This window comes from Pithys albifrons, chromosome 2, assembly GCF_047495875.1.
Source record: "Pithys albifrons albifrons isolate INPA30051 chromosome 2, PitAlb_v1, whole genome shotgun sequence".
NCBI classification, from domain to species: Eukaryota; Metazoa; Chordata; class Aves; order Passeriformes; family Thamnophilidae; genus Pithys; species Pithys albifrons.
The window spans coordinates 88497740-88522485 of record NC_092459.1 but is presented as its reverse complement, the minus strand read 5'-3'; the positions used below and the strand labels follow the sequence as shown (position 1 = coordinate 88522485).

Sequence of the window (24746 nt, the reverse complement as noted above, 5' to 3'; positions counted from 1 at the left end):
GCCCCTCAGGCTGACATGCACAGGGCTTCTTGCCACAATTGCCAGTCTGCCCGGATACCCTGGCCCACTACGTAGCTCATTTCACTCGATTCTAAGGCTTTCCTGTTTGCTCTTCAAATGCTCTAAACAAGTGGAATTCAATGCACGTTGGACCAGTTTCTAGCCCTAGCTCCTCCCTGAAGAAGCATCTTGTTTGTATATGTGGAGCACTGGCTCCTGATGCCCAGCCTACTTTCAAATCCAAACATGGTTTTTCTTCCAGGCAACATCAAGGTACCTTTCATAAAAATGAAGGGATGATGCAATACGTATATAGTGCATCAACAAGTACTCAAGCTGCTTTGCTCAGAATCAGCTTAGGCAGTTTCTTAAGGGCACTATGTTGTACAAACAGCAGGGATATTTTTGAAGCTGTCCCTACTAACAAAAGTGAATGACAGAAAAAGTACTGAATTTATTTTATTTTTATGTTTTTGTACTATTAGGATCTGAAAATGGCTAGAAACAGTGAACTTATGAAATCTACCCACTTATGCTCTTAAATTTGTTTTCATGTGCTATTGCCTCTGAACAATCTTTAAAGGACGTAATATCAGGTTCTGCTTAGATCTGTATCACAGATATTAAAAAAGTTAATAAAACCATGTGCAAGTTGCCTGAGAGGTATGTCAGCAGGTCATTTAGTCCAATACTTGGTTTGAAGCAGAACTATCTCCAGTTGCTAGATAGGAGCTCCATGGCTTTGCCTACTCATGTCTCACAAAACTCCAGGGAGATGCCCCAACGTCTGGGGGCACCTCTTCCACTGCTGGACTGTTTTGTCTTCGCAGAAATGCTCTCTGCTGTGGACTTGGTATCTTGGAGATTTGTGCATTTCATGGTGCTGCTTCTGGTGGCAGAATTTTTGATAGTCTTTCCCACAAACATAATCCAACTGAGCCTGCAGGAAGGAGTCATGAAACTCCCTGCAAATTCATTTCAACAGCTTCTTGCAGCAACCTGAATCCTATGAATGCAACATTAGATGGAGGCAGATACTTTAGCTATTTCTCTCATGTATATGCTTTAAAATCAATAGAAATTCCTAGCAAAAACAGGGCCTCTACAAACAATGTGTTAAGTGATGCTGGTAACCTCCAGCACCTCCTGAGTTTTCTCTGAACGGACTTCAAGCACATGGCCTGCTTGTTGAGCCTGCTCCAAGGTATCTCTGGAGCAGAGAAAGTAACACTTCACACATTAGAGCTAACATGGGGACTCCTTTGCCAGAGTATGTCACAGTGCTGAATACGTAGTTCAATTTTGAAATGGGCCATGATCCATTTCTCAAGCAGCGTAATACAAATAAAAGCCCAATTCAACAAAATCGCCATTACAAATACAGAAGAAATACTCCTGCCATCTGTAACAAGTGTGACAAACCAAGTGATGAGATTATTTTTAAATCTCTCTCATAAAATACCCCAGCACTGGCTAATGCCAGAGACAGCGAATCGGATTCACTCTAACCAATGTCCTGACAGACACCACCTCCTCTTCAAACCTCCAAGTGTTTGCAGCCTTGCTTTGAAAAGCCTTTTCCTCATGACCAGGCATTTACCCAGCTTTGCATGAGCAATCCAGGTCGGTGTTCATCCACTGGAAGAGAGGAAGGCAGGATCAAGTTGTGGGGGTTTTTCATGCAACCTGCCCATAATTAGCCTCAAGCAGCAGCTGAGTCACTCACAAGAGTCCCGAGTGCTATTAGAACCAGACACGCCACGGCCCAGGGTATAATTATACAGCCACCACTGTGCGGAACTGCTCCATTTAGCTATCTGACCCCATTAGACAGAAGCTGCTATTTCTTCTTGGCTCCAAGTGCTGTGCTGCTCTCAAGAAGACAAGCCCAATTCTCACAGCATAAATGCATTCCCCCAAACTCACCTCTTTCTTGCTGAAACCAGCAGATGCCATCCTCTTTTCTGGGCCACTTGTGGGCTGAGAGCACCCCTGTGGTCCAGAGGCAGACACTGAGACAAAGCACCTATGGATGCAAGGGACTGGGAGATGAATGCAGAAAATCTAGGAAATACAACATGCCAAACAGTGACTATTTCTTCAGAGACCAATGATAAAACAACCATTGAAACAAGTCATGGAACTGAAGAAAAGTAAGAAACAAGCTATTTCTATAACACAGATTTTTATTTGGACATTTTGCTCCCCCTTCTCATAACAAGGACAGAAAAGTTCAGATAGGAAGCTGGTTACTGATAGCCATGGAACTTTTTACGTGCCTCCAGGGCGATGCAAGGAGAAACTTCTCTGCAGAGTCTTCTCTCTGGTAGAACAGAGACAGAACAGAGAGCAGGCTCGGTTGGCCAAAACACACAAGAAATCATCCCTAGCTGGCAGGGCTGTAATTGAGTTGCAGCTGGATTTTGCAGCTGCCTTTTCCTATCAAGACATTAAGAGGAAACGCCTGGCTTCAGCAGCAGCAGGGTGGCATTCCCCTCTGGCACAGCTCCTGTGTTGGGCACAGAAATGAACCTAGTCTCAGCTGATGAACAACGAAAGCCAGCTACCTCCTGCAGCTGGGATCTCCCAGGCTACAGCAGGGGCTGTTTCACTGGTTCTCTGAGACAAACCAAAAATCTGAGTTTTTGTCACTCCTGGTTGTCAGCCTGTCAGAGCCAGTTCAAGTGAGGTTTGCTGGGAGGGGTGTGCCACACTGGGGCTGCTCCTGACTCTGCACTTCAGAGAAGAAACACATGGCTCCAACCTCGAGCTGCTACTCTCACACCAGTGTCACATCCCCTTTGAAAGATGCAAATAACCTCAACGGCTCTGATTTTTAAACAAGTGCTGAAAAATTTTGCTGAAAGGGACAGTGGAATAAACAAAACAGGATGTCAAATTAGAATCAGCTTGAATCATTTCAAATAAATACCACGTAAATAAAATGTACCCTTGTTTGCTGGCAGGCCTGATGGCTTATGAAGCACTTGCCCCACCCAAATTAAGGGCTTGAAATGGAGCAGCAGTGGAACAGAAACCCCTGACAGCATAAGATTTGCTGTTCTCTGGTACCATGTTGCCATTCTCAGGGATAGAAAAAGCATCATTAGAGTTTAACTAGAGTTTGATGAAAACATGGAGCACCCTAAGGACCAATTTTCACTACAGGCAGCTGCAGCACGAGGCATTAATCCTTCACCCTCACTGGTGACAGGAGAAACGTGGGGAGCTGTAGGAACAAATTACATTAGATTTTGAATGTGTATTTTGCTCTTCATGCCTGCAATTAAATGCTTGCTTTACTTCCTGTTGTTTAAAACTGCATTTATTCTTTAGCACTGCAAGAAAAACCTCCTCTATTTTTTTAAATTTGCACTATGGACACTTTTGAAGGCCCATATTGTGGATCAGCAAGTGGCAGGGTAGACGCCAAACCTTGCCTCCTTTGTTGATTCTTGATGATTTAAGACCTATTTTCAGCAGCTGATACTGCTTCCCCCCCTTGCCTTTTTGCTACCAAACTACCAGTTTAACAAAATGGTGTTTGTGCAGCACCTTGGAACAGAGAACCGAGCTTTTAAACATAAGACAGGGGATAGAATAAGAAAAGCAGGTCTAAAATCACCTACATGCCTTGGCTTTTCAAGGCACATGCTTAGAAATATATGGCAGAATCCCTGAGTTCTTTGCAGAGTAATACTTAGACTTCTAGAGTTTTGTTTTCTACATAGCTAAAATTACTTGCATGTTTCTGATATCTGTGTTGTTTACCTTCCCCCACCACAAAGTTTTATATTATTCTCTGAATCTACAGAAACTAGTAAATTAATATATTAAAAAACCCCTGCACTGTTCAGAGATATTGTTCAGACTTAGACTGACTTTCCTCATAGGGGCAAACCCTACTGATGCAAAGTATGAACAGGAAAAGACAGTGCCTGATCAAAGGTTTATTTAGGTGCAGGTGTCCTTCAGAAAAGGACAATATGCTTTCCCCCTGCTAATTTGCTAATAATGCAAATGAAATGATGAATTAGTCCAAAAAATGTATCCAGTGCCATCAGCATGATTATCCTCTCTGCTCTGGTAGCAACCAAGTCTTTCCTCAGAATTTTTCTGTTGTGGAAAATACCACAATTGGCTTAATAAATAAAAAAAGTTTCTATGTATTTTTACAGCAAATAATTTAATTTACATTAAATGTATGCCCATAAGATGTTGGCATACCCCTTGTTGTCTTTTTAAAATAACCTCAAACTTGGTAGAAAGAGCAATAACCAGTAAGGATGAAACAAAACAGTCCCAGAACAGCACAGACACCTAAAAATAAAAAGTGGAAAGGAAATGACTTAAGGGATTTTCAGTAACATTTAAGAAGTAAGTGTAACCTTTAGGTTTAATGAGTGTCACAATACAACAATTACAGAGGCATAAGAAATTTAAGGGAATAGTGTTCACTGGCAGTCAGTTTGGTCACAGATTTCATTTGCTTCATGGGGCAGGGGCAGTACCCTGTAATTAACAGCCATGGTCAGAAGCTGTGTCCAAAGCTTGTTATCTCCTTGCAGCACACCTTTCTCACAAAGCTGGAAAGGTGAGAAATTCCCCTTCTCCACTGTCAGAGGACTCAGCCCTTCATCTCCATGTATTACTGCTGCACAGACATGGTATTAGAAATGTATTTCAGATCTGCAGGGGTGATCCTCATGTGCTACTACAGGCTTCTACTACCTGTTGAGTCTACTGCTTGAGGGTACTGACACAGAATATGCCTAAGCAGCAGTCCCTACTCACTGCATAAAGAGATTTTGACCCCTGCTAAACCCCTGGCCTTGTATTAGGGGACACTGCTCAATGGAGAGCACTCAAGATTGAATCCTCTCTTTCCTAGGCAAGAAGTCTCTGTGTAAAACCTCCTGAAGTAAGACAAAGTACTGCACTTCATTGCTAAATCTCATCCACCGACTGATTCACCAAAGATGCTTATTGCCACAGGCACCAGACAGGATGAGAGAAAGGAAACATACAGAGAAACATCCCTAGAGAGAGTTTAACAAGGTATAGGACATCTGTGCTAACTCTAGCAATGGTTTCTTCTCAAAGCCTAACTCAAGTCTACTTCCGGCATGAAGGGAGGATGTTTAAGGACAGTGACTATACCAAAACCTGCTGATTCAGCAAATGAAACATGCTGATCAACAAAGTAATGGCCAGCACAATGGAAAGATCAATGAAGGCCAAATGATACATGACATAGTTTACTTTTATTTATTCTTACAGCTGCTTGTCCAGTCTTTCCAGTAAGTTCACAAGAAGTCTGACTTTGAATCCATAAGATTTGGTATTACTTCTGGCACAGTGGAATATGTATGCAGATGAGTAAGGGCTTGACAGTACGTTTGCAATTTAAGAACCTTTGAAAAATCATGCATTAATAGGGCTTAGTAACTACAGACTCACTGCATCCTTTCAATCAGAACTATGACACAGTTTAGGCTTTTTGATATGCTTGCAACATTGCTATTTTTCATCTATGTTTTGGGATCCTCATAAACCAAGGAAAATAGCTTAGGTCTGATTGCTCCTTCCAATTGCTTATATCACGTAATGGGGAAGGAAACACTGAGAGTCTCAGTGCTGTTACACTGGCCCCAGTGGAGATTATGATAAAACAGGAGATAACAGAAGTAACTCCAACTTATTAGATCCCAAGATTTGTGGCTAATTTAAATGCCTTCAACAAATACTTGATTTAATATAAAATTATTTAAAGTAACTCTCTTTTCTGGTATAGTATTTATATGGTGATCCTCCTTCTGAAGAGAAGCTTTCACTTATTTCAGTGTCTTTCCTTCCAATACCCCATTTGCAGGGCTAACACCCCCAGTACTTCTGAGAACTATCAGGAAAGGATCCATAAAATACTGTAACGGTCAAAGAAAATGTTTATTAAGTGTAACAAAAATGCCTTTTCTTTAATCTAAGAGTTGATAGGCTTGCAAACTTTATCCTAAATACAAAGAGTACAGTTTCTCATGCTTTTTACCTTTTTCTTTTTTTTCCTTCCTAAAACACTACCAATTGCAGCATGATGTAAAATGAGACTGAAACTACTGGTTTGTTCCCATGTATGTTACTGAAAAGGTGATGAAATTATCGAAATCAACAAAGAAATTGCTGGTTTAGGCTTTTTGTACCTTCAAAGTATTTTCTTACATGGCTTCTAAAACTCTTAGTCTTTTAGTAATAAAACAGTTCTCTGTCGAAAATTACTGGGACTGAGGGGAAGGATGCATTTTTGTTTGAAAATAAATCTAAATTTTGAAGAGTGGATCTTTTCCCAAACCATTTGCAATTGCTAGCCTTTGAATCACAGTAATTTCTGAAAAGGTAAACAAAAAAATACTGGTGCCACTTGGACAATCAGGAATATAATCATGGAGCAATCACTACAATGCTGAATCAAACACAAGGCTATAAAATGTAAGATTCCAGGAATGTACTGATGCAACTTGAAGGCTTGGTTTTTACCTTTTGAAGATGGCTGGAGATAGTTTCTATCAGATTTTGAACACTGTGAGAACATATGTGTTTCATTAGCCATCTTCCTTCTCCCACCCCATTCACAAGGTTAAGCTTAGTCTGGAATATTAATTGGCTTTTACCTGAAGAAATGCAAATGTGAGATCATCCCAATGTACTAAACAACGCATGATCTCAGCCACTTAAGGTTGTTCAGTTATGTTTTGCTATTTACATAAAACCATTGCCTTCCACATTTGCTCTAAGCTTTGGCTTGGCTGCAAAAGCCTCATGCAATTCTCCACAGAGGGAATTCAAGCTCAGACCTTTGGACCTGTTGGCAGTTCTCAGATAATGCACTGAGAATCACAAACGGGTGGGTCACAGGACAGAACATACCCCCTCCTCTGCAGAATTACAACAAGGCTTCTGATTTTGTTTGCAGCTAAATTTCCAGCCAAGAACTTCAGTATTAAACATAAATTTTGTCCATAAACTAGCTAAAAATACCTGTAGTTTCTAGACGTGAAATATTTGGTTAATTCTTATTATTAAGCTTCACTGCTCAAAACCCATCTGCATTTCCTAGGTGGACATAAACACTCAAAAGCACTATTTTTCATGTAAAATAACAAGTTGCAAAAGGGTAGAAGAATAATGCCAGTCAAGTAATTTGATGAGATTTTTGTGTGTGCGTGTGATGACCATATAGTACTATAGTGAATAATGGTGCTACAGTGAATAATTTAAAATTAAATATTTTCCAGTTCCACCAAATCATCTGCATACTATTAATTTAGTTCCTTATATTTAGCAGAAGTAGGGCACATTTTCCAGATGCCATTTATAAGCAACATACACTGTTCATTTTATTCCTTACTGGAAAGTACCCATGTCTATTCACAAATTAATTTGGGAAGTGACATTGTGACAGTTAGCCCCAACTTGCACACCTGACACAAGCAGGAAAGAAGGGATGAGTAAGTGGGATTTTGTGTTTGGCATTTCAGAATTAGGGGAGGTAACGTTTCCAGTTATACATACTCAAAATTATTTCTGAGAAGACATGTTGAACTTAAGCATCAAGCTAAATACAGATAGTCCTACATTATCTCACATTATTTTCCAAGACATTATTCATTCCCTGGTTGAAAGTTCGCTTTTCAGCAGTATTTATCTTATTTGAAAAAACTGCACATCTATGAAAGGGCTTTATTTTGTTATACTGATTTATGTAACTAGTTCCTTGCACATTAGTACTAAAGAAGAGCTCTTCTGTAATGGTAAGGGGAGTTCATTAGAAAAACACCAAAACTATACAACTGGAAATAAAAACAAAGCATGAAAGCACAGCATTTCACATAGGATGAGCTTTCAACAGAAATATTAAAGAAACTCAACCCTCAAACACCTTGCCTTATTAACTTCAGACCAACTGGAAAGGCACTAAGAATTGAAGTGTGCAACTCATGTCCCTCTACCTGTGAGAGTAACACCCACAGTGAGACGCGAACCGCCAAGGCAGAGTATGGCACTGTACAGTCCATCAGGCATTCCTGGTACATATGGCAGTTTTATGTTTTCTTAGGATAAGCTGAAAATGTTAACTAAATATACAAATTACATCATAATTCTGTGGGGAAAAAAAATCCAATTCAGACCATCTGAAGACAAGGAAACAAGGCATAACATACAGGACATTGTTGGCAGAGAAAGTGTTATCACATGAAAACACAACCTTTTAAATTTAATCCAGTAGATATATAAAGGAATGGTGGTGGCAGAGGCAAAGGGACAGGACAAATATCAAATTATCAGTTCTAAGCATGCTACTGAAGTCTTTGTTTCCAAAAATGAAGCTACCAAAACCACTTCAGAGGCAAGAAAGCACCTATCAAGGCAGTCCATCCCATTTCCAGGCATTCTTCTTGTGGGCTGACATGTGCAGACTGAAGGATCTGTCCAGTATCGTTTCCATGCCCAAGGCTGCCTAAAGCTTCCCATTAGCAAATGCTGCCTCCTGGAACTGAGGGACAAATGTTTTGAAATATGCCCTAGTGAAAAAAAAGACAAAACCAGAAAATACATGATTAGGAAGGAGTAAACTTAGAGCATGAATTGATGCAGTTGATATTTGCCATGTTTCTGGGATAATAAGCTTTTTGGATTTTTTTTCTTCTACAAGGAAAAAGCTTCACATATGGTACCAAAGGCTCAAATACAGACAAGACAATGGAGCAGGAAAATTGTTAAGAGAAGTCAGAATACGTGCAGGAAATAAGCTCTTTATCTGTCTCCTTAGAGAAACCTTGACACAATAACATCACTGTTCATGGCAGTAGTTTATGTACAATGCAATAAATAAATATTAACAACTTTGGACAAACTGTAATTGTTTTTATTAAACTTCAGAATTTATAGAATAATGTTCTTACTTAAGGTGTGCTTTGTGTATTTTGGATCTTAGTCTTTCTTTATGAAGGGTCATGTGATTCATAAATCTGTAAAATGAGCTGACCTTAAGTATCCAAAATTGAATTTGAACTGCACCTTTGAGTTTAATGTCCTGAGCTACTCAACCATTTAATAAACATAAAATATGTCCCAATGATACTCTTTATTTGCCAATTATATTAGAAGCTGCTTCATCATTCTGTATTTGGTTTCTGCCTACTGCTTTTCGCAACAAACTTTCACTTTCTCTTTCTCTTCTTTTTGAACGTTTTGCTTTCTGTTCACATCACTGGTCTTTATGAGTTTCTGTGCAAGGAGAATCCCCTCCTGTTCTTCTTACCAAAAAGAAATCTCAAGTGAGAATAGCTGCAATGACATTCATTACATTCCTGATCTCTTTGCTGCTTTACTTCCTGAAGCAAATATATACCAATCACCTTCACAATCACGACGTGTTTCATAACTGTGGTAGGAACACCAATCATACCTCCTCACATCTCCACACGCTTCAAGATCACAGAGAATGCTCCTCTCTGTGAGGTTATGTCTGTCAAATTAATTAACAGATAGCTGCAGTTAGCTTTTGTGCAGAAGCTGTAAACACACACAAGATGCTGTCCAAAGGTTAAAAGAGCAATGGAAAGTAAAAGCATTTCTGGACTGAGAAGCTGATCCCAGAAATGGAAAACAGAGGACAACCAGCACACACATTTTATAGCAGACACGAGTTGTGCTATGTATTTACAGAATATACTTTGGTTTATTGCATCAAAGTTCAGAAAACAACCCTCATAATCATGCTGGCACACACACTCATAACATAAACCAGCTGAGAAGGTATACCTGCCACCTGATCTTTATAGCTGAATGCCATTTCTATATTTGTGCTTTATATAGCATACCTTTCAGACTCTAGCCTATGTCCTGGTCAGTTCTATGTATTTTGCTATCTCAAGGAATATCACCTGCATGTTGTCAATGCCAGGATCTATCATTCTTTTACTTTTTCTTGCATTATGTGTCCTAACATTTAATTACACTTCTCTACTTGCTTATTTTAAGTAGCTTCTCCCTTCCCTTTTGATAGAGTCTCTGCAGACTGCCTTTTATGCACATGATCTTCTTATTGACGTGATGTTACTTGAAACTTCCCTCTTCCAAAACTGTAAAAATTCTTAATCATTAACTGGGATATAAACAGAATTTTTCCCTATATTTTACTTCTTTTCCTTTATAACACTTCTGTGCTTTGTATTAAAACCACACTTACTGTATTATATGCAGCAATTATATATGACTTTTCTGTTAGGTAAATTCCAGAACGAATGCTTCTGATTCCACAAACACCCTCCCACACCATCTTTATCTACACTTGCACCCTTTCTTTTCTCTGACTCGTGCAGTAGAGCTTGTATCCCCTGCTGCAAAACTAAATCTAACACCTCCCTACATTCTGATCAGATGTACTATTTCAAAGAGGATGTTATTTCACTGGTAGTTCATATGAACCTCTTGGCAATGTTCCACACACTACAAAAATTCCTTTAATAGTTCATAAATTTTAAAAGCCCACATTTCTCTTCCATACCTCAAAGTACATGCTTGAGTTTGCCCTTATCACTTGTGGTCTTGTCCAGGCTGAAATAAATGCAGTACATGTTTACCTGGGATATGTTCCTCCATTTCTGTCCCTCTCCCATACACCCTAGGTATCTTAGACTTAGCAACATCTGTGAAAATTATGGTTCATCACACACACAAAAATAAACTAACACCCCCATCCACCCACCAAACCAAAACAAAAAAGACCCTGCAAAGAGATCCAAAAGCACAATACACTTCATAGGACTGTACCAGCTACAGCACATTTAACAGACTGAACAGGAAAAATGGGTAAGTAGGAGAAGGGAGGTTAAACTACTCAACAGACACTGCATATAGGGAGGGAATGGCAAGTGTTAGTACATGAAAGGAATACGACTTATTTTGAGTGTGTATGAAGCAGTAGAACAGGTAGCAGAGACATTACTCACTACTAGAGCTTGTTGGACTTTTTTTTTAATTACATGTTTTTTTTCAATGGAAAATTACATTTTTACCCAGTTGCGGCAATACTGCTAAGATTCCATCAGGAAAAGAATGAGGTATTTCAGTTTGGCTTGATACGAGAAGAACTGTTCTGGTTTGTAGAACTAAGCCTGAACAATTGACTTGATATTAACCTTTGTGTTTGTGGCCCAGCACCTTAAGAGATGATGTATGTTGGCCCACAGACAGGGCCCTGGTGCATCACAACAGTCAAAAGTATAAACACAACAGCAGAAGTAGGCCCTTCAAAGAACCCAGCCCACAAAGAATGATGGGATAAATCATTAAAATTTCTTCTTTCAGCAGGCTACAGCTAGAAGGTACATTATAGTGCCACATTAACAGCTTTTTTTCACACATTCCAAGCAAAATTTTTTCTCAACTTTTTCATCTAAAGTTTGGAACAAAACCTTATGTTAAAATACCTGAATTTCCTGTGAAATGGAAATTCCAACATTTTTTCTCCTATGCAGAGATTACCAGTAAGGAGAAAAAGAAGCATCAATCACCTTCCAAGTTTCATTTATCAACCACTGGCACTGAAGTCAAAGTGTGCATGTTTCTGCACTAACAGGACCATGACATGGACTATTATGTCACAACAGATTGAAATAACTTTAAGAGAAATATAAAAATTTTCAAAAGACAAGACTCTGCTACAGACTACACCATAAGGACCTCCTTCATATGGAATGCTATTCCTTTTAGCACTCATTTTCCAGCATCCTGTACATACACCAGCACAGCGGAACAGTGAATATAAACACGAACTTTGGAAAAAGATTAGTTTCTCATACCCTATTCACATAAACATATTCACATGAATTTACACCCTCAATAACTTTGATCTGTGCTACACCACAGGAATTCACATAAAAATACCTGAAATTTTTTTCAGACACTTTGCCACATGATACTTTCAAGTATCTTGAAACTATTTTGAAATTATTATTTTTTTCATCCACTAGATAAGCTTTTCAGCTCTGGAGAACTGTTATTCAAAAAAACTCACAAGAAATCAGTAGCTTGGGTACCTGTTGAATTGCACTGAAGATGAAGAAAGCTAACTTGACCTATAGTCTCTCACAGCTTTGTCAAATGGCAGAAATCAGCTTTTGATCAATGTTTTATCTTCTTTTTTGGGAACATGGAGGTCCTTCTTTCTCCTGCTTTCCTCTACCATGTTCTGGTGAGTCTGTATCACACTGACCTTACACCTAGCTCAGAAGAACTGCACGAAATGCTCCTTCAAGTACAGAGAAACTAATTTGTACAAAGTTCGCAAATATTCCTTATCTGAGTGTTGAGTACAATCAACACTCATGTAAAGTAAAACACATGTTGAGTGTTGCATCTTTCTCACAATGGTTTAGATCTCAGCTTGAAAAGTGTTTAAAGAGTTGCCTTCCTTTCAGCCTAGAGTGGGTGCCAATCTTCATACACTTAGAGGCACGTCTAACTCTTTGTTGAGCATCTCACTGTAAGACTCCTTTGTTTTCTGTCTATTTGTTTTTGTTCCCCCAAATGGTCATTTTCCAAGTTCAAGGCAGCAAGTTATGAGGTTTCTATGGAAATTTTTCTCATCACTCCAAAACCCACATTTTGCTGTAGTTAGCCACTATATATACTTGACACAGTACATTGAATTTCAGGTGCTATGCTCAAGGACAATTGCTGAGAGTAAAGCTCTTCTCTTTCCTTCACCTTATTACCCAGTGGAAAGAAAGTCTTGCTATTATTGCAAGTTGTAAGTATCTAAAAGAAAGCAGAATTGGCTCACCCACTGTTTACATATTTTCTAGTGATATGAAATGCTGAACTGTGGTACAAGGTCTCCAGAAGCCTGTACATGTCTGAATCCCATGGTGTGGGTTTGCAGTACTTAAAACATACTTGAGTCAGAATTCACATACTTTTGTGCAATTTCATTCTAATTGTAATGGTTTTTTCCCCAGGATAATTTAGTGCTGGGTTTTTTAAATGCAGTCAGTAGAAAATCTGCATTGGCTATTTGATAATACCATTTGCCTTCAGACACGTGAAGGCAATCTTTTTGCTGAAAATCTGCAAAGGTTTTAAACTATGAGTTGCAATCTCCCATCAACAACAATTCATATATATTTATGGTGAAAGCATTCTAATAACACACTTGCTTTCTGCTGTTGCTTTTGCTGGACTGGTGCTATAGTCAACTATACAATGGTTACTACTCCCGAGGTAGTCAAGTTAGAATAGTTGTCTAGGTGTTTCTATTTCTCTTAAAATCTTCACATGGTAAATTTGGAGCAGAACATCAAGGTTCAAACTCTGTGAGGAAAAAAGCATACAAAACACTGTACCAACGAGATTTCTGCTTTTTGTGTCTGGGACAGGGACAATCATCATGGGGTGATGAATCATCTTTCCTAAGTCATTCATAAAACAGGTTCCCCTTAGACTCCTTGGTTCCTGAGCGCGAAGTTTTTCAGCATACTAGCCCTATTTGCACTCATTTGTTTTATTAGTTTCAGCTCAAGATGTGGGAGTTTCAAGTGCGTTTTCCATCAATAGATGATCTGAGGAAAAGGAAGCGGATGAAATAATCATCATGGTTCACATCAAGAACAGACTTAGCTGTACAGCAACATGTCTACTACCAGCACAGTTACTCTGTCTTTGCACATTTTTAATAGGCAAAATAAAGCCTTTTAGCCAGTCTTCATATTTTCATAAAGACACCGAGGCTGTCATTACCTTCTCTCACTACATCAGGCACATGTGACTTGGACAGGCACTCCTGTAGTCATGGTGATCTCTGAATATTTCTACTTAATCCTTCTGAGTCTTCTGGAGCAAGGTCTGTAGTTGGGATCCCCTTCTCAGTAGTTCTCCATTGTCTGAGTAGTCCAGCAGGTAAATTGAGTTTGTTTGAATATACTGGGACTCAGGTAAGGACTGAATTGTATCCCTCTCAGCTGTATTAGATACAGCCAAGAAGCATTTGCCCCAGCTCCTCTTTGTTTCTTTTAGAGGAGTTGTAAGACTAGGATTTATATCACTTTGCATCCCATATTTCCTTCCTGCTGTACCCTAAAGGAACTGCTGCAAGACATCCACAAGTTTCTTCAAATCCACTGAATCCTGACAGAAAAACATTGACTCTGCAGATGACTGATCTTCATAAATTAGCTAGAACAGCAATGTTCTCCCCTCTTCCAATTAAATTAGGTGAAAACAGGAATTAAGAAGGGTGTAGGTCAGAGTGAAGGACAGCCTAAGGCTTCTTGAGGGTTTTGACCTATTCCTCCTAGACTAGTATTATTATGCTGACATTTTGCAATAAAATCTTGTTATATAAATAATTTCAACAGCATGGCCATATTAGAATTATAAAAGAGCTTCTCCAGGCTTTATCAACGTCACCTGATTCAGGATTCAGTGATTCCAATTCACTTTTGAAGTACAAAGTATTTTTGCATGGATCATACACACATATGCAGTGTGCCTTTGTATTTTTATATTCCTGTTGCAACTTGTTTTGACACAATGAAAACTTGTTTTGAAAATACTCAACACCTACAACAATACCTTCTGGATGCTGGATGAGAGGATTTGTCCTCCTGTGACTACACAGGCACATCCAGCTGGTTTGATTCATGTAACCCCTAATAATTCATCTCCTGTATATAAGATATTTACCATAACTTTCCAAACTCTCAAAGATTTGCTGTTTGTTTATGACTGAACAAAATCAAAGATGCCAATCTTTGGTTTGGTGTTTTTTTATATAATTGTTTTCCTTCCAAATTCCTTTTGTCAGGAGCTAATACAACATGATTAGTAGTAATTAACAAAAGGAACTTAAACTAATAAATTGTTGCATTAATTCCAATAGAGGGTATGCATTTAGGTCATATTTCATATGACTGCTCATTAGGTCCTCACCCTGTGGCTGTGCCCTCCTCCTTCACTGAACAAGGGCTGAATGCAAACATGTGGAAGTCACTGAAAGCCCATTCTTCCAACAGGCCTCATGCCAACGTTCAAGGCGTAGTTTTTCCCTTGTGGACTCAAGACATGAGACATATCAACCTCCTTGCTATTTTTACTATATATAATGCATTAAAAACACACTTCCATTGGGCGAACCATGTTGCCTATTTATTCACAGGCACTTCCAGAGCATTCCTCACCAGGCTAAAGACACATAGGTAGTCACAGCAGAGCAGAATAACCCAGTCTCCTGCTTTGGGATGACTATGGGGTAACACATTTATTCTACACTAGACATTTTATGACACCTCTATTAGGAGAAAATGATTGCTGTATCCTTCTCTCCACATCTAAGATGTTACACTAATCGAAGAGACAAATAGTTCTCAGCACTCTAACTCTTGGTTGCCTAGCTGGAACCAGCTGTAGCAGGCAGGCCCACAATCTGGCTGGGTGCCAAGTGGCAAAGGCTCAGGAGTTAACGAAAATCAGGACTATTATGGAATGCACAAGGCACTGAGAAGGCAGCAGCATTCCAAAACCACCATTCAAACCTGAGCATCACTAAAACTTATCCAAGCACAGTGCAGAATGATAAAGGTACCTTTCAGGATTTCCTTCTCACTTCAGATAAACATAATGATACTTGGCACAAACTCATGTTTCTAAACTAAGCTTCTCGATGGTATGCTCTTTGGGATGTGGTTTATGATTTCCTTACTAGGCAGCTTTATCTATAGCAAATATTTTGCTTTTATGTGAAACACAATGTCTACACAGTTCTCCATTTTACACATCTCCAAAACTGGTAATGTCAAGCAAATATCTGAAGTGTTTATACAACAGCAAGACAATAGTTCTTAAATTACTGCTACTGTAACTGGCTAAACACACAAATGTATAAAGCAGTCAGAGCACAATGCCATTATGCTGCTAGCAACTTTTTTTCCTCGTCTGCCAAAAAGAAATGCATCGCAATGTCTCTTCCTCGTCTGATATTTTATCTCTGTATCTCCTTTTCCTGTGAATTACCTCCAAGGAGTTTAGTAAACTTCTTATGCCCGTTTCTACCTGTCAGTCTCTGCAAGGCACTGACTGTAGAGCCAGGCCGATGGACAGAATAGCAATAGAGCATCACGAGAACTGGAGGTCTGCAGTGGGTAGCTATGAACATGCAAGTTTTTAAGAAATAGTGTTGTCATCAGCCCAGTTCATAGTATTACATGACAGAAAATTGCCTCCAAAATTACAAACTGAAATATGTGGTACCAAAACCATAACAGGAAATAGAAGTGGCAGAACTAGTGAAACCAAGTACACATCAGAGGTTTAAGCATTAAAATTCACTCATGACTAAAAGCTGTTTTCTGTATTTTACTAACGATGACTTTTTCCTCCAGAAGTTCTTGTGGAGTTATTACCATTTTTGATTCAAGTCACACAGAAAGGTACCAAAAAATTGTTATATTTAGACATGTTTTTCAATAGTTTGCTGATTGCAGAATTAACAGGTGGCTTTGCTCCATCTGAAGCAAACAGAAATAAAAATTACATTTTCATTCGGTTATACATTTGCATCTGTTCCAAAAATCTATGATATCAATTGATTTTATAAATAAAGTGAGGAATTCAACATAGGTCTGCTGCAAAAATTAAGACGACTTTGCTGCCCAACTTACCATAAAGCAAAATGAATCTTGACAATCTGTTCAAATCACGAAACAACCATAAATATAACAATCTGACTAAAAGCAAAACAGAAAGGAAGGGAGTTCTAGGGAATTGCTGTGGAGCCAGGATTGTAGATCATTATGTAGGCTGGCAATTAATGTTTATTTCAAAGCAGCACCATAAGTAGGGTCATCACTTTGCAAAAGATACTAACGTTGGTTCCAAGAATATACGTGCTCACAAATGCATGAACCTTTACTGACAATTACAGATAAAAATGGCAGCTACTGGACATAATCAGTGCATATAGACCAAGGCCTGTAACCATTGAAGCAACTTTTTTGAATCATCTGGAAATCAAGAGTCTGGGATTTAATCTCTCACAGATTTCTGATACAGATATTTAGGAATTTACAAAGGTATATTGCACAGACACAGTGGCTCCAAGTGTCCCAAAGCATAGAGAGCAAAATGAACATCTCATTTTGAAAGAGTTTTACCAATGCTTTCTGCTTGCCACTCAGTTAAAGAGATAAACACTTCACTTCCTTCACCTTCTCCACAATGTACATAAATAGACTCTCTTCAGTCAGATGAAGGCTTGTGGTCTTAGATCATAGCGAATTTTGCTTCTGCTTTTCTTAACTTCCATTTTCCCCAGAGGGTAGTGGGTGTCTGTGAAGGGTGCACTGGAATATCTCTGTCATAGCATGGTCATTCCACTTCCTTATCAGTGGATCATGAGAACAATATTCCAAAACCATCACGGAAAAACTCAATCTTTGTATGGTCTTTTTAAATACAATGTTAATTTGCAGGAAATTTCCAGTCCTACGAGCTACAGCATGAGATGTCTGCTCTGTTTTTCCTAGTCACTTAAGTGCCATAGCCATACTTTTCCACTCCAGGTAAAGGTTAACTTTTTAAAGAAATACTGTTTATCCAAGACACATGTTATTTCCTCCTGTCTAGGCTTCATAAACGCATACTGAGCTCTACTGCTGGAGAGTAATTATTAAGCAAACTATTTAGTAGATTTGAAGGAGAGAAGCAGTGCAAGACAAGATGCTACCAGGAACCTCTTCAAAGCATGAAGTACAGGGCAAAGAATATGATGAAATGAGGAGTGGGCAAAGTACGGAAGATATAAATAGTAGGCAAAAGCAGAAAAGACTGGGCAAAAATACATTCAGGAGGGAAGCTTGTAAGGAAAAACAAGTGTAGAGACGCAAGAAGAGAGGATCTCACAGTAGTAATAATAGAATTTGAATAATCTTTAAGAAATTATTGACTCCCTTAATTGTACTTCAGAGGCAGAAATGAGGGGTTATACCACAGATGCATCCATAACGAGTCTGACAACTGGCATCCCTGAAAACAAAGTTTGCTTGCAGGTGAAAGTACTGATTTCATCATGTCATCCGCTTTGCTTTGCCAGATTGCTTATCAACTGGGGCCGAAGGCAACATACCAAACCATAAAAGAAACCTCCTTGGATATTCATTAGGACAAACCAGTCAGAAGGAAAGGGATGAGACACCACACATCTGTGATTATATAAAACATATCAAAGAAGTTTTTTTGTCATTGCTATTCAAAAGATATGTATTTGCTATCAGAAGTAAAAGGAAATTCTTAAAGGATTGGAGACCTATCCAAAGAGGAAAACATAAAGAAACAAACCACAACCCTAACAGGTGAAAGCAGAGAAAAGCAAACAAAAAAAATGAATTTGATGAACAAATTAGCTGTGGCCCTCAAATCAAACACTTGTTAAACAGTACAAAATCTGGTCAAAAAGTAAAAAGAATGCTCAGAAGAAATAAAGTCACAAAAGAATAAATGAAATAGAGGTGCTTAAAGAGGCTGCCATACCAGAATCCTGCTTTCCAAGAGAGGTACCAAAAGAGCTGACTCATGCAGAAATGTCAGCAAAAAGATAATGAACAAACTAACAAAACACAAGCAAATCGGCAGCCCCAGATTACATTCACACCCAAGTTCTAGAGAAACTCAAGTGTGAGAAAGTTAAACTCTTAAATAGCTTGTAACCTCATGCTTAAAACAGCCTGGTAACAGAGAAGTGGGATGTCAATTAAAAAAATGTCTGGCGGTCTGGGAGGATAGATGGATGGAAGGAACTATGGGTCAGTAAATCTCATCTGTACCTTACAGATTGGTAGAGACTGTTAATAGAAACAATAAATTTATGAAAAGTCCAAAATTAGTGGGCTTGAGTAAATACAATATATTGTGTAGGAGCCAAACTTGTGCTTCACAGGTATCTTATTTTCTTAAGCTATCAAAGCCATGTGGACAACAAAAACTCAAGTGACACATAATGCTCAACTTTCCTACAGGTATTTGGGAAGGCTTTTCAAAGGCTTTAAAAAAACTGAATTATCACATCAGGAGAAAAGATCCATGAGGGGATAAATAGCAGGTCAAGATAAGAAGAAAAAGGCAGGAATGAATGACGAGTACTATAAAAATGCAGTTACCTGAGAACTGCACAGAAACGGATGTTCTGATCTGTGTTGTTCATATTCTTTCATGATATACAAAAGCAAGCAAAAGAAGATAGAATGGTTTGTCAATGCTAACAATTTAGTCAGGGAGGGAAAAATGAGGCACAATTAAGAGGAACTGCAGATGCTTCTTACAGCACTGGGAGATAACATACCAGGTGAAAAGTCAGTATTTACAAACATGAAAGGAAAATAAATATTAGAGGAAAAAGACTTAATTTTACATATACAAAAACCACAGGCACTTAAACACAGATAGAAAGGAGATCTTGGTGCTAAAATGACAGTGTAACTAACCTTTAGTCATATGCAAAAACCAAATCAAATGTTATTAGAACCAGAATAAAGAGTAAACCAGACAATATCACTACTTCACCATATAAATGCATGGTGAATGTCTGATGAGCAACATGCAGCTCCCTGTCTCAGAAAGGATATGACAGAAATAGTAAAGGGAGAAAGAATGGAACAACGGCAATCAGAAACATGGAAACGTTCTGGAGAAGGAAGGACTAAGCAGAGCAAGAGAAAAGATGACAGATGTGAAGAGGTTCATAAAACAAAGGTTTTGAAGGGGATCAATGGATTAACTATTTGTTATTCTTTTCATACAAGAGCTAGAGAATAACTGGAGTTAGGAGGAGGCAGGAATGCTGTTCCTCACACCACATGTTACCCGTGCAATCTCCTGCCACAGAATTTTGTGATGTTATGATGGGGGTTCAAAAAGCAAGCAAACAGAATGCAAGGTACACAGGGGTACTGAACAGAAGTGTACTAACTCTAGATAAAGAAACCCTTGAGGATGGTTGAATATGCAATGAAAACATGACTATATGCTCTGCCACGCTCTTCCACAAGCATTGGCTACTGCCTAGCGATACAGACATGACAGTGGGCTGAATGAATGTTGAGTTTTACCTGGCATGACTGTTCTTTGCATTTAATGGAGGAATTACAAACATTATACAAAAGACAAGACAGTGGAGCTCATCTACTATTTTCAGTTAGCTGTTTATTTTGTAACTGATCAAGCAACACTATTTACCCGTGCTCTTGAAGCTCAGCTCCTTACAAACCTATGCATTCCTCTCTACCATTTTCCCTCAAGAAAGGAAGGATATTTTTTGCATCCTTTCCTAACTATATTTGCATGCCCTAACATAGATTTAGTAGCTTTGATAAATGCATAATGGAGTTCACTAATAAAGCCAAATTGACAGTGTTTCATAGCATTTCTAGAATGTCACTTAACCCTAGTTATCCAAGAACCACCTACATTAAATTCTAACCTTTAATTCCTACAAAGCACTCATCTTCCAGCAAAGTGCTATTATATTCCACTTCTACCAAGCCACCTTCTCCAATCTCTTCTGTGCATTTCTCTTGTCAATATATGAGAGAATACATTTTTTGCAGAAAGAATATTTACTACATATTGAAACACACATATGTACAGTTCACACATATCCATAGTATCTACACAAAACCCCAGAAAAACTAATTGCCTAACAGATTTTATTTCTATGCACTTCCTATAGCACCTATACTTCTTATCTTTAAATAGTTGTTTTTCTTTTCCCACAGCCAAAGCTTTAATGAGAAGTGACCAGAAACAAATACCCAAGCCCTTCTGTCTTGGCTGAAATCCACATAATGCATGACAGCACTGAAGATCCCTGGCAGGCACCTGTCAGAAACTAACATACCATAACTTAAGAGTCAGGCTTAATTATCCAAGGAGACATTTAAAGAAAAGTACATGAAAAATATGACTCAAGAAGTGTAACTACCACGTGTATGCACTGTACTCTGTAGTGCATGCAGATGAACAATATAAAAATTAAGTAATATACTGGGGAAAATCTAACTAAAAGTTCTATCTACTTTGCCTGTTATATCTTAGAATCAAAATAATTTTGTTATTAGGTTATGCTGGTAAATCAACTGCAGAACACACTACGAGGACAAATGCAATCATTAATTACTTTAACAAAACATCATTTTTTCCAGTTTTATTTCTACTGTTCATATGTAATTCTTATCAGCTGACACTCCCACAGAAAATCAGAGTTTTGATTTAATGGTCTATAAAATCAAATTAACATCTTCCTAAGCTTCACACGTCTGTGTCGCCACATCTCTCCTCGTTATGGCTGTCACAGTGCATTGGCCCTTTTGTGTTCTGAAGAGCAGCCCACCGGCGGCAACAAAACGTCAGCCTTACTCGATTCCAGGCAAGGAAATCACTTCTGTTCAGTTTCCAATGCCAGACTATTGAAAACCACAGAGTTAAACAAGCGACCCAGCCCAGCACCTCAGCCCTTAGTTCGTATGTATCCTGACACTCTTCTCCAGAAAGAAACCTTGCAAACTTTCAAACAAGAAAGAAACCTTGCAAACTTTCAAACAAGAAAGAAACCTTGCAAACTTTCAAACACATGCACACGTGCCTAGGGAAGAATGATGACCTTGTGTTTTATGCTTCTGCTCCCTACTCTCAGTTGGTTAAAACTGGGTTGTAATAATGCCAAGGTCATAGGTTCAATCCCCTGTATGGGCCATTGACTTAAGAGTTGGACTTGATGATCCTTGTGGGTCCTTTTCAACTCAGAATAGTCTGTGATTCTGTGATTTTTTCTAAATTGCTTTTAAAATTTAAGGTAAGACGCAACAGACACAAAGATAGCCATGAAAAAAGCTTTATAAGGTAAATATATGTAAATGCAAATAAGGTAGTTTTTGGAAAACTACTCTTTAAAGATGACTAATGTGCATGAAAATCACATAATACAGGCAAATATAATTTGTTACTATTATGAATAAGCAGGAAAAAACCCTTAAATACAACCCAAATAATAACAAATTATTTATTACCTGAATTACACTTATCAAGGGGAGAAGATTATAAAAAGAGTGCAATATTTACATGTAAACTTTACAGTGAGATTCAAGGTAACAGATGTGGAAATCAAAAGTTTCATGGAAATGGTGAAACTTGCTACTTTAAAAGAATCTGAAATATAGTAATAGATATTCTGCCTAAAATGTAAAAGAAATCTGAGTTAATAATAAAAAATGGATGAGTTGAAACTTATGAACGTCAAAATAACAAAAAGAAAATCATTAGGGCACTCAAAATTTACTGAATACAACAGCAAGTCTTTGACATGTAAAAGCTGAGTTTGTCTAAACAGCAACACAACAACTGTCCCTTTTTAAATATCCTTTCATTAGACTAAGAAATGCAATTTTTAATACATAAATGAAATCACAGAATTATTTAGGTTGGAAAAGACCTCTAAGTTCATTAAGTACAACCATTAACTGCTAAGTCCAGCACTAACCCATGTCGCCAAGTGCCACATCCATGTGCTTTTGAAATACCTCCAGGGATGGTGACTTCACTACTTCCCTGGGCAGCCTTACTTGACAACGTTTTTGGGGAAGAAATTTTCCCTAATATCCAATCTCAACCTCCCCTGGCACAACTTGAGACCATTTCCTCTTGTCCTATCACTTGTTATCTGGGAGAAGAGGCCGAGTCCCATCTGACTCGTCTCCTTTCATGTAGTTGTAGAGAGAGATAAGGTCCCCCCTGCAGTCTCCTTTTCTCCAGGCTGAACAACACCAGCTCCTGCAGCTGCTCCTCATAGGGCTTGTGCTCCAGACCCTTCACCAGCTCCGCTGTCCTTCTCTGGACATGCTCCAGCACCTCAATTATCTTGAGGGGCTCAATGATGCACATCGTATAATCTGATGATACTCCAGGAAAAGGTATCAATGAGGCTGAAAATGCTAGGGCCCAGTTCACCATCCTGACACTTTCTAATTACACTGTGCTTCTGATGGGCACAAACCACAGCTGCAGCTGCGCTGGGGATACATATGTAGCTTGCACAAGATGTGTCTACATATAATCTTAAGATGCACTTGACCTTGTGGCAGAGCAATAGCCAATATACAGTTGAGAGCACTTGAGCCCTTCTAAGCTTTCTGCTCAGAGAACCCTAAAGGATATATAAAATTAACACCACATTCAGCAAACACTGGTGAGTGAACAGGGACAACACTGTTGTTCAAAAACCATTTTTATCGGCAAACTCAAAAAAATCCAAATGTGAACCTTCAGAACAACTTTTATTGTGATACCTGTTTTCCATCCTCCTGCTATTTTTAATGATAAGTAAGTGGACTTATGTAGGATGAAAGAGTAAACTGAGTCCTGACTTGGTCTCCCTGAAGTATAACGTAAGTCTACAGTGGACCAGACAGAAACTGGGCCAGAGTGCATTTGAGAACTGAACTCCATTTGTATAAACAAACAAGCTTTATTTACAGTATTCCTTCATAAAATCCCAGGCTTCAAGTCTTCATGTTCTTTAAAGACTCCATTTATGTACACTTGAATGCCTATTTAAGCAAAAAACAAGAAAGCTTTCCCATGGAAACTGCACAGAGATGTTTTACTTCACACGTACACCACAAACAGGGCTGCTAACTTTCCATAATTTACTGTATTTTCTTAGGCTTGCCATTGTATTTTAGGACCAAATCTTTTGGAGAAGCTGCTTACGCAGGAGGCCACAGACATATAAATAAATGACCTAAAAGAGGCAAAGCATGAGATATGAACTGAGAGGAAACAGCATGTTAGCAGCTTGTAAGAAAATGTTAATATTTTTGGTTTCCCTGTTTCTAGCTGGACGAACAGGTTAAAAATCTTATGTTTAGTTGAGAAACAAGCAATCTGGAGGCAATTGGAATCACATTATTAAATCAGGACTCGATTCATCCCTTAGAATTAAATCAAGCCAGAGGGCAATCCCTGGGCTAAGACAATAGCAAGCTTCAGTTACCAGATGCTATCTCTCAGCAAGGAATCTAAGCCAGAGGGCCTCAAAGGAGCCCAGTGATTTTAATATCTGCTTAGGAGGACACAGAGAGCTCAACTTCTTGGACTTTATCAGACAGACATAAATTGGTCCAATTACTTTGATGAGAACATGAGCCAGTTTTCTCTGTGAATAACGAATGTCCAGCTAAATTGATACTCTGATTTGAGAATTTGCCTTTTAGATTTAGGTGATACGTCTTTAAGTGTGAACACACACAGTCTACTTTTATATGTATGCATTGTAGGGTCAAATTTTGCCCCTACCTACAGTTACTACGGATTGTCTCAAGGCTACAGCAAAAGGTTAAGTCCTGACTTCAAAAGAAATGCCTACTTCTGCTGGGGGCCACAAAGATAAGCAAGGATACCAAGACTTTCAAGTCTAGTCCCTTCACGGAAGGAATTGGATGGGCTCACCTGTTTGGGGGAAAAAAACAACAAAGCAAAATAACAACTCTGAGAGAAGGCTAGGAACAAATCAAAATCCCTTTGGCATGAACTTATGACAACTCTGCCCATGAATAAGCAGGCTGTGGTGAGTTGCTGAAAACAGAGGCAGGCCTTGCCAAAATTGAGGATGGGAAAATCTCTGACTGATGCTACTTCAAACTTCA

General features: G+C 38.7%; 1 protein-coding gene across 3 annotated transcripts in view; it reads right to left on the bottom strand.

The window, feature by feature from the left end:
- Nucleotides 1–5245: 5245 nt before the first annotated feature.
- Nucleotides 5246–24746, bottom strand: part of BABAM2 (BRISC and BRCA1 A complex member 2) — a 179225-nt gene continuing 159724 nt past the window's right edge. For all 3 annotated transcript variants that reach the window (XM_071577008.1, XM_071576998.1, XM_071576990.1), the window contains exon 12: nucleotides 5246–8576. In XM_071577008.1, the coding sequence (XP_071433109.1) occupies nucleotides 8513–8576 (64 nt within the window). In that variant the 3' untranslated portion in view covers nucleotides 5246–8512. The remainder of the gene's footprint in view (nucleotides 8577–24746) is intronic.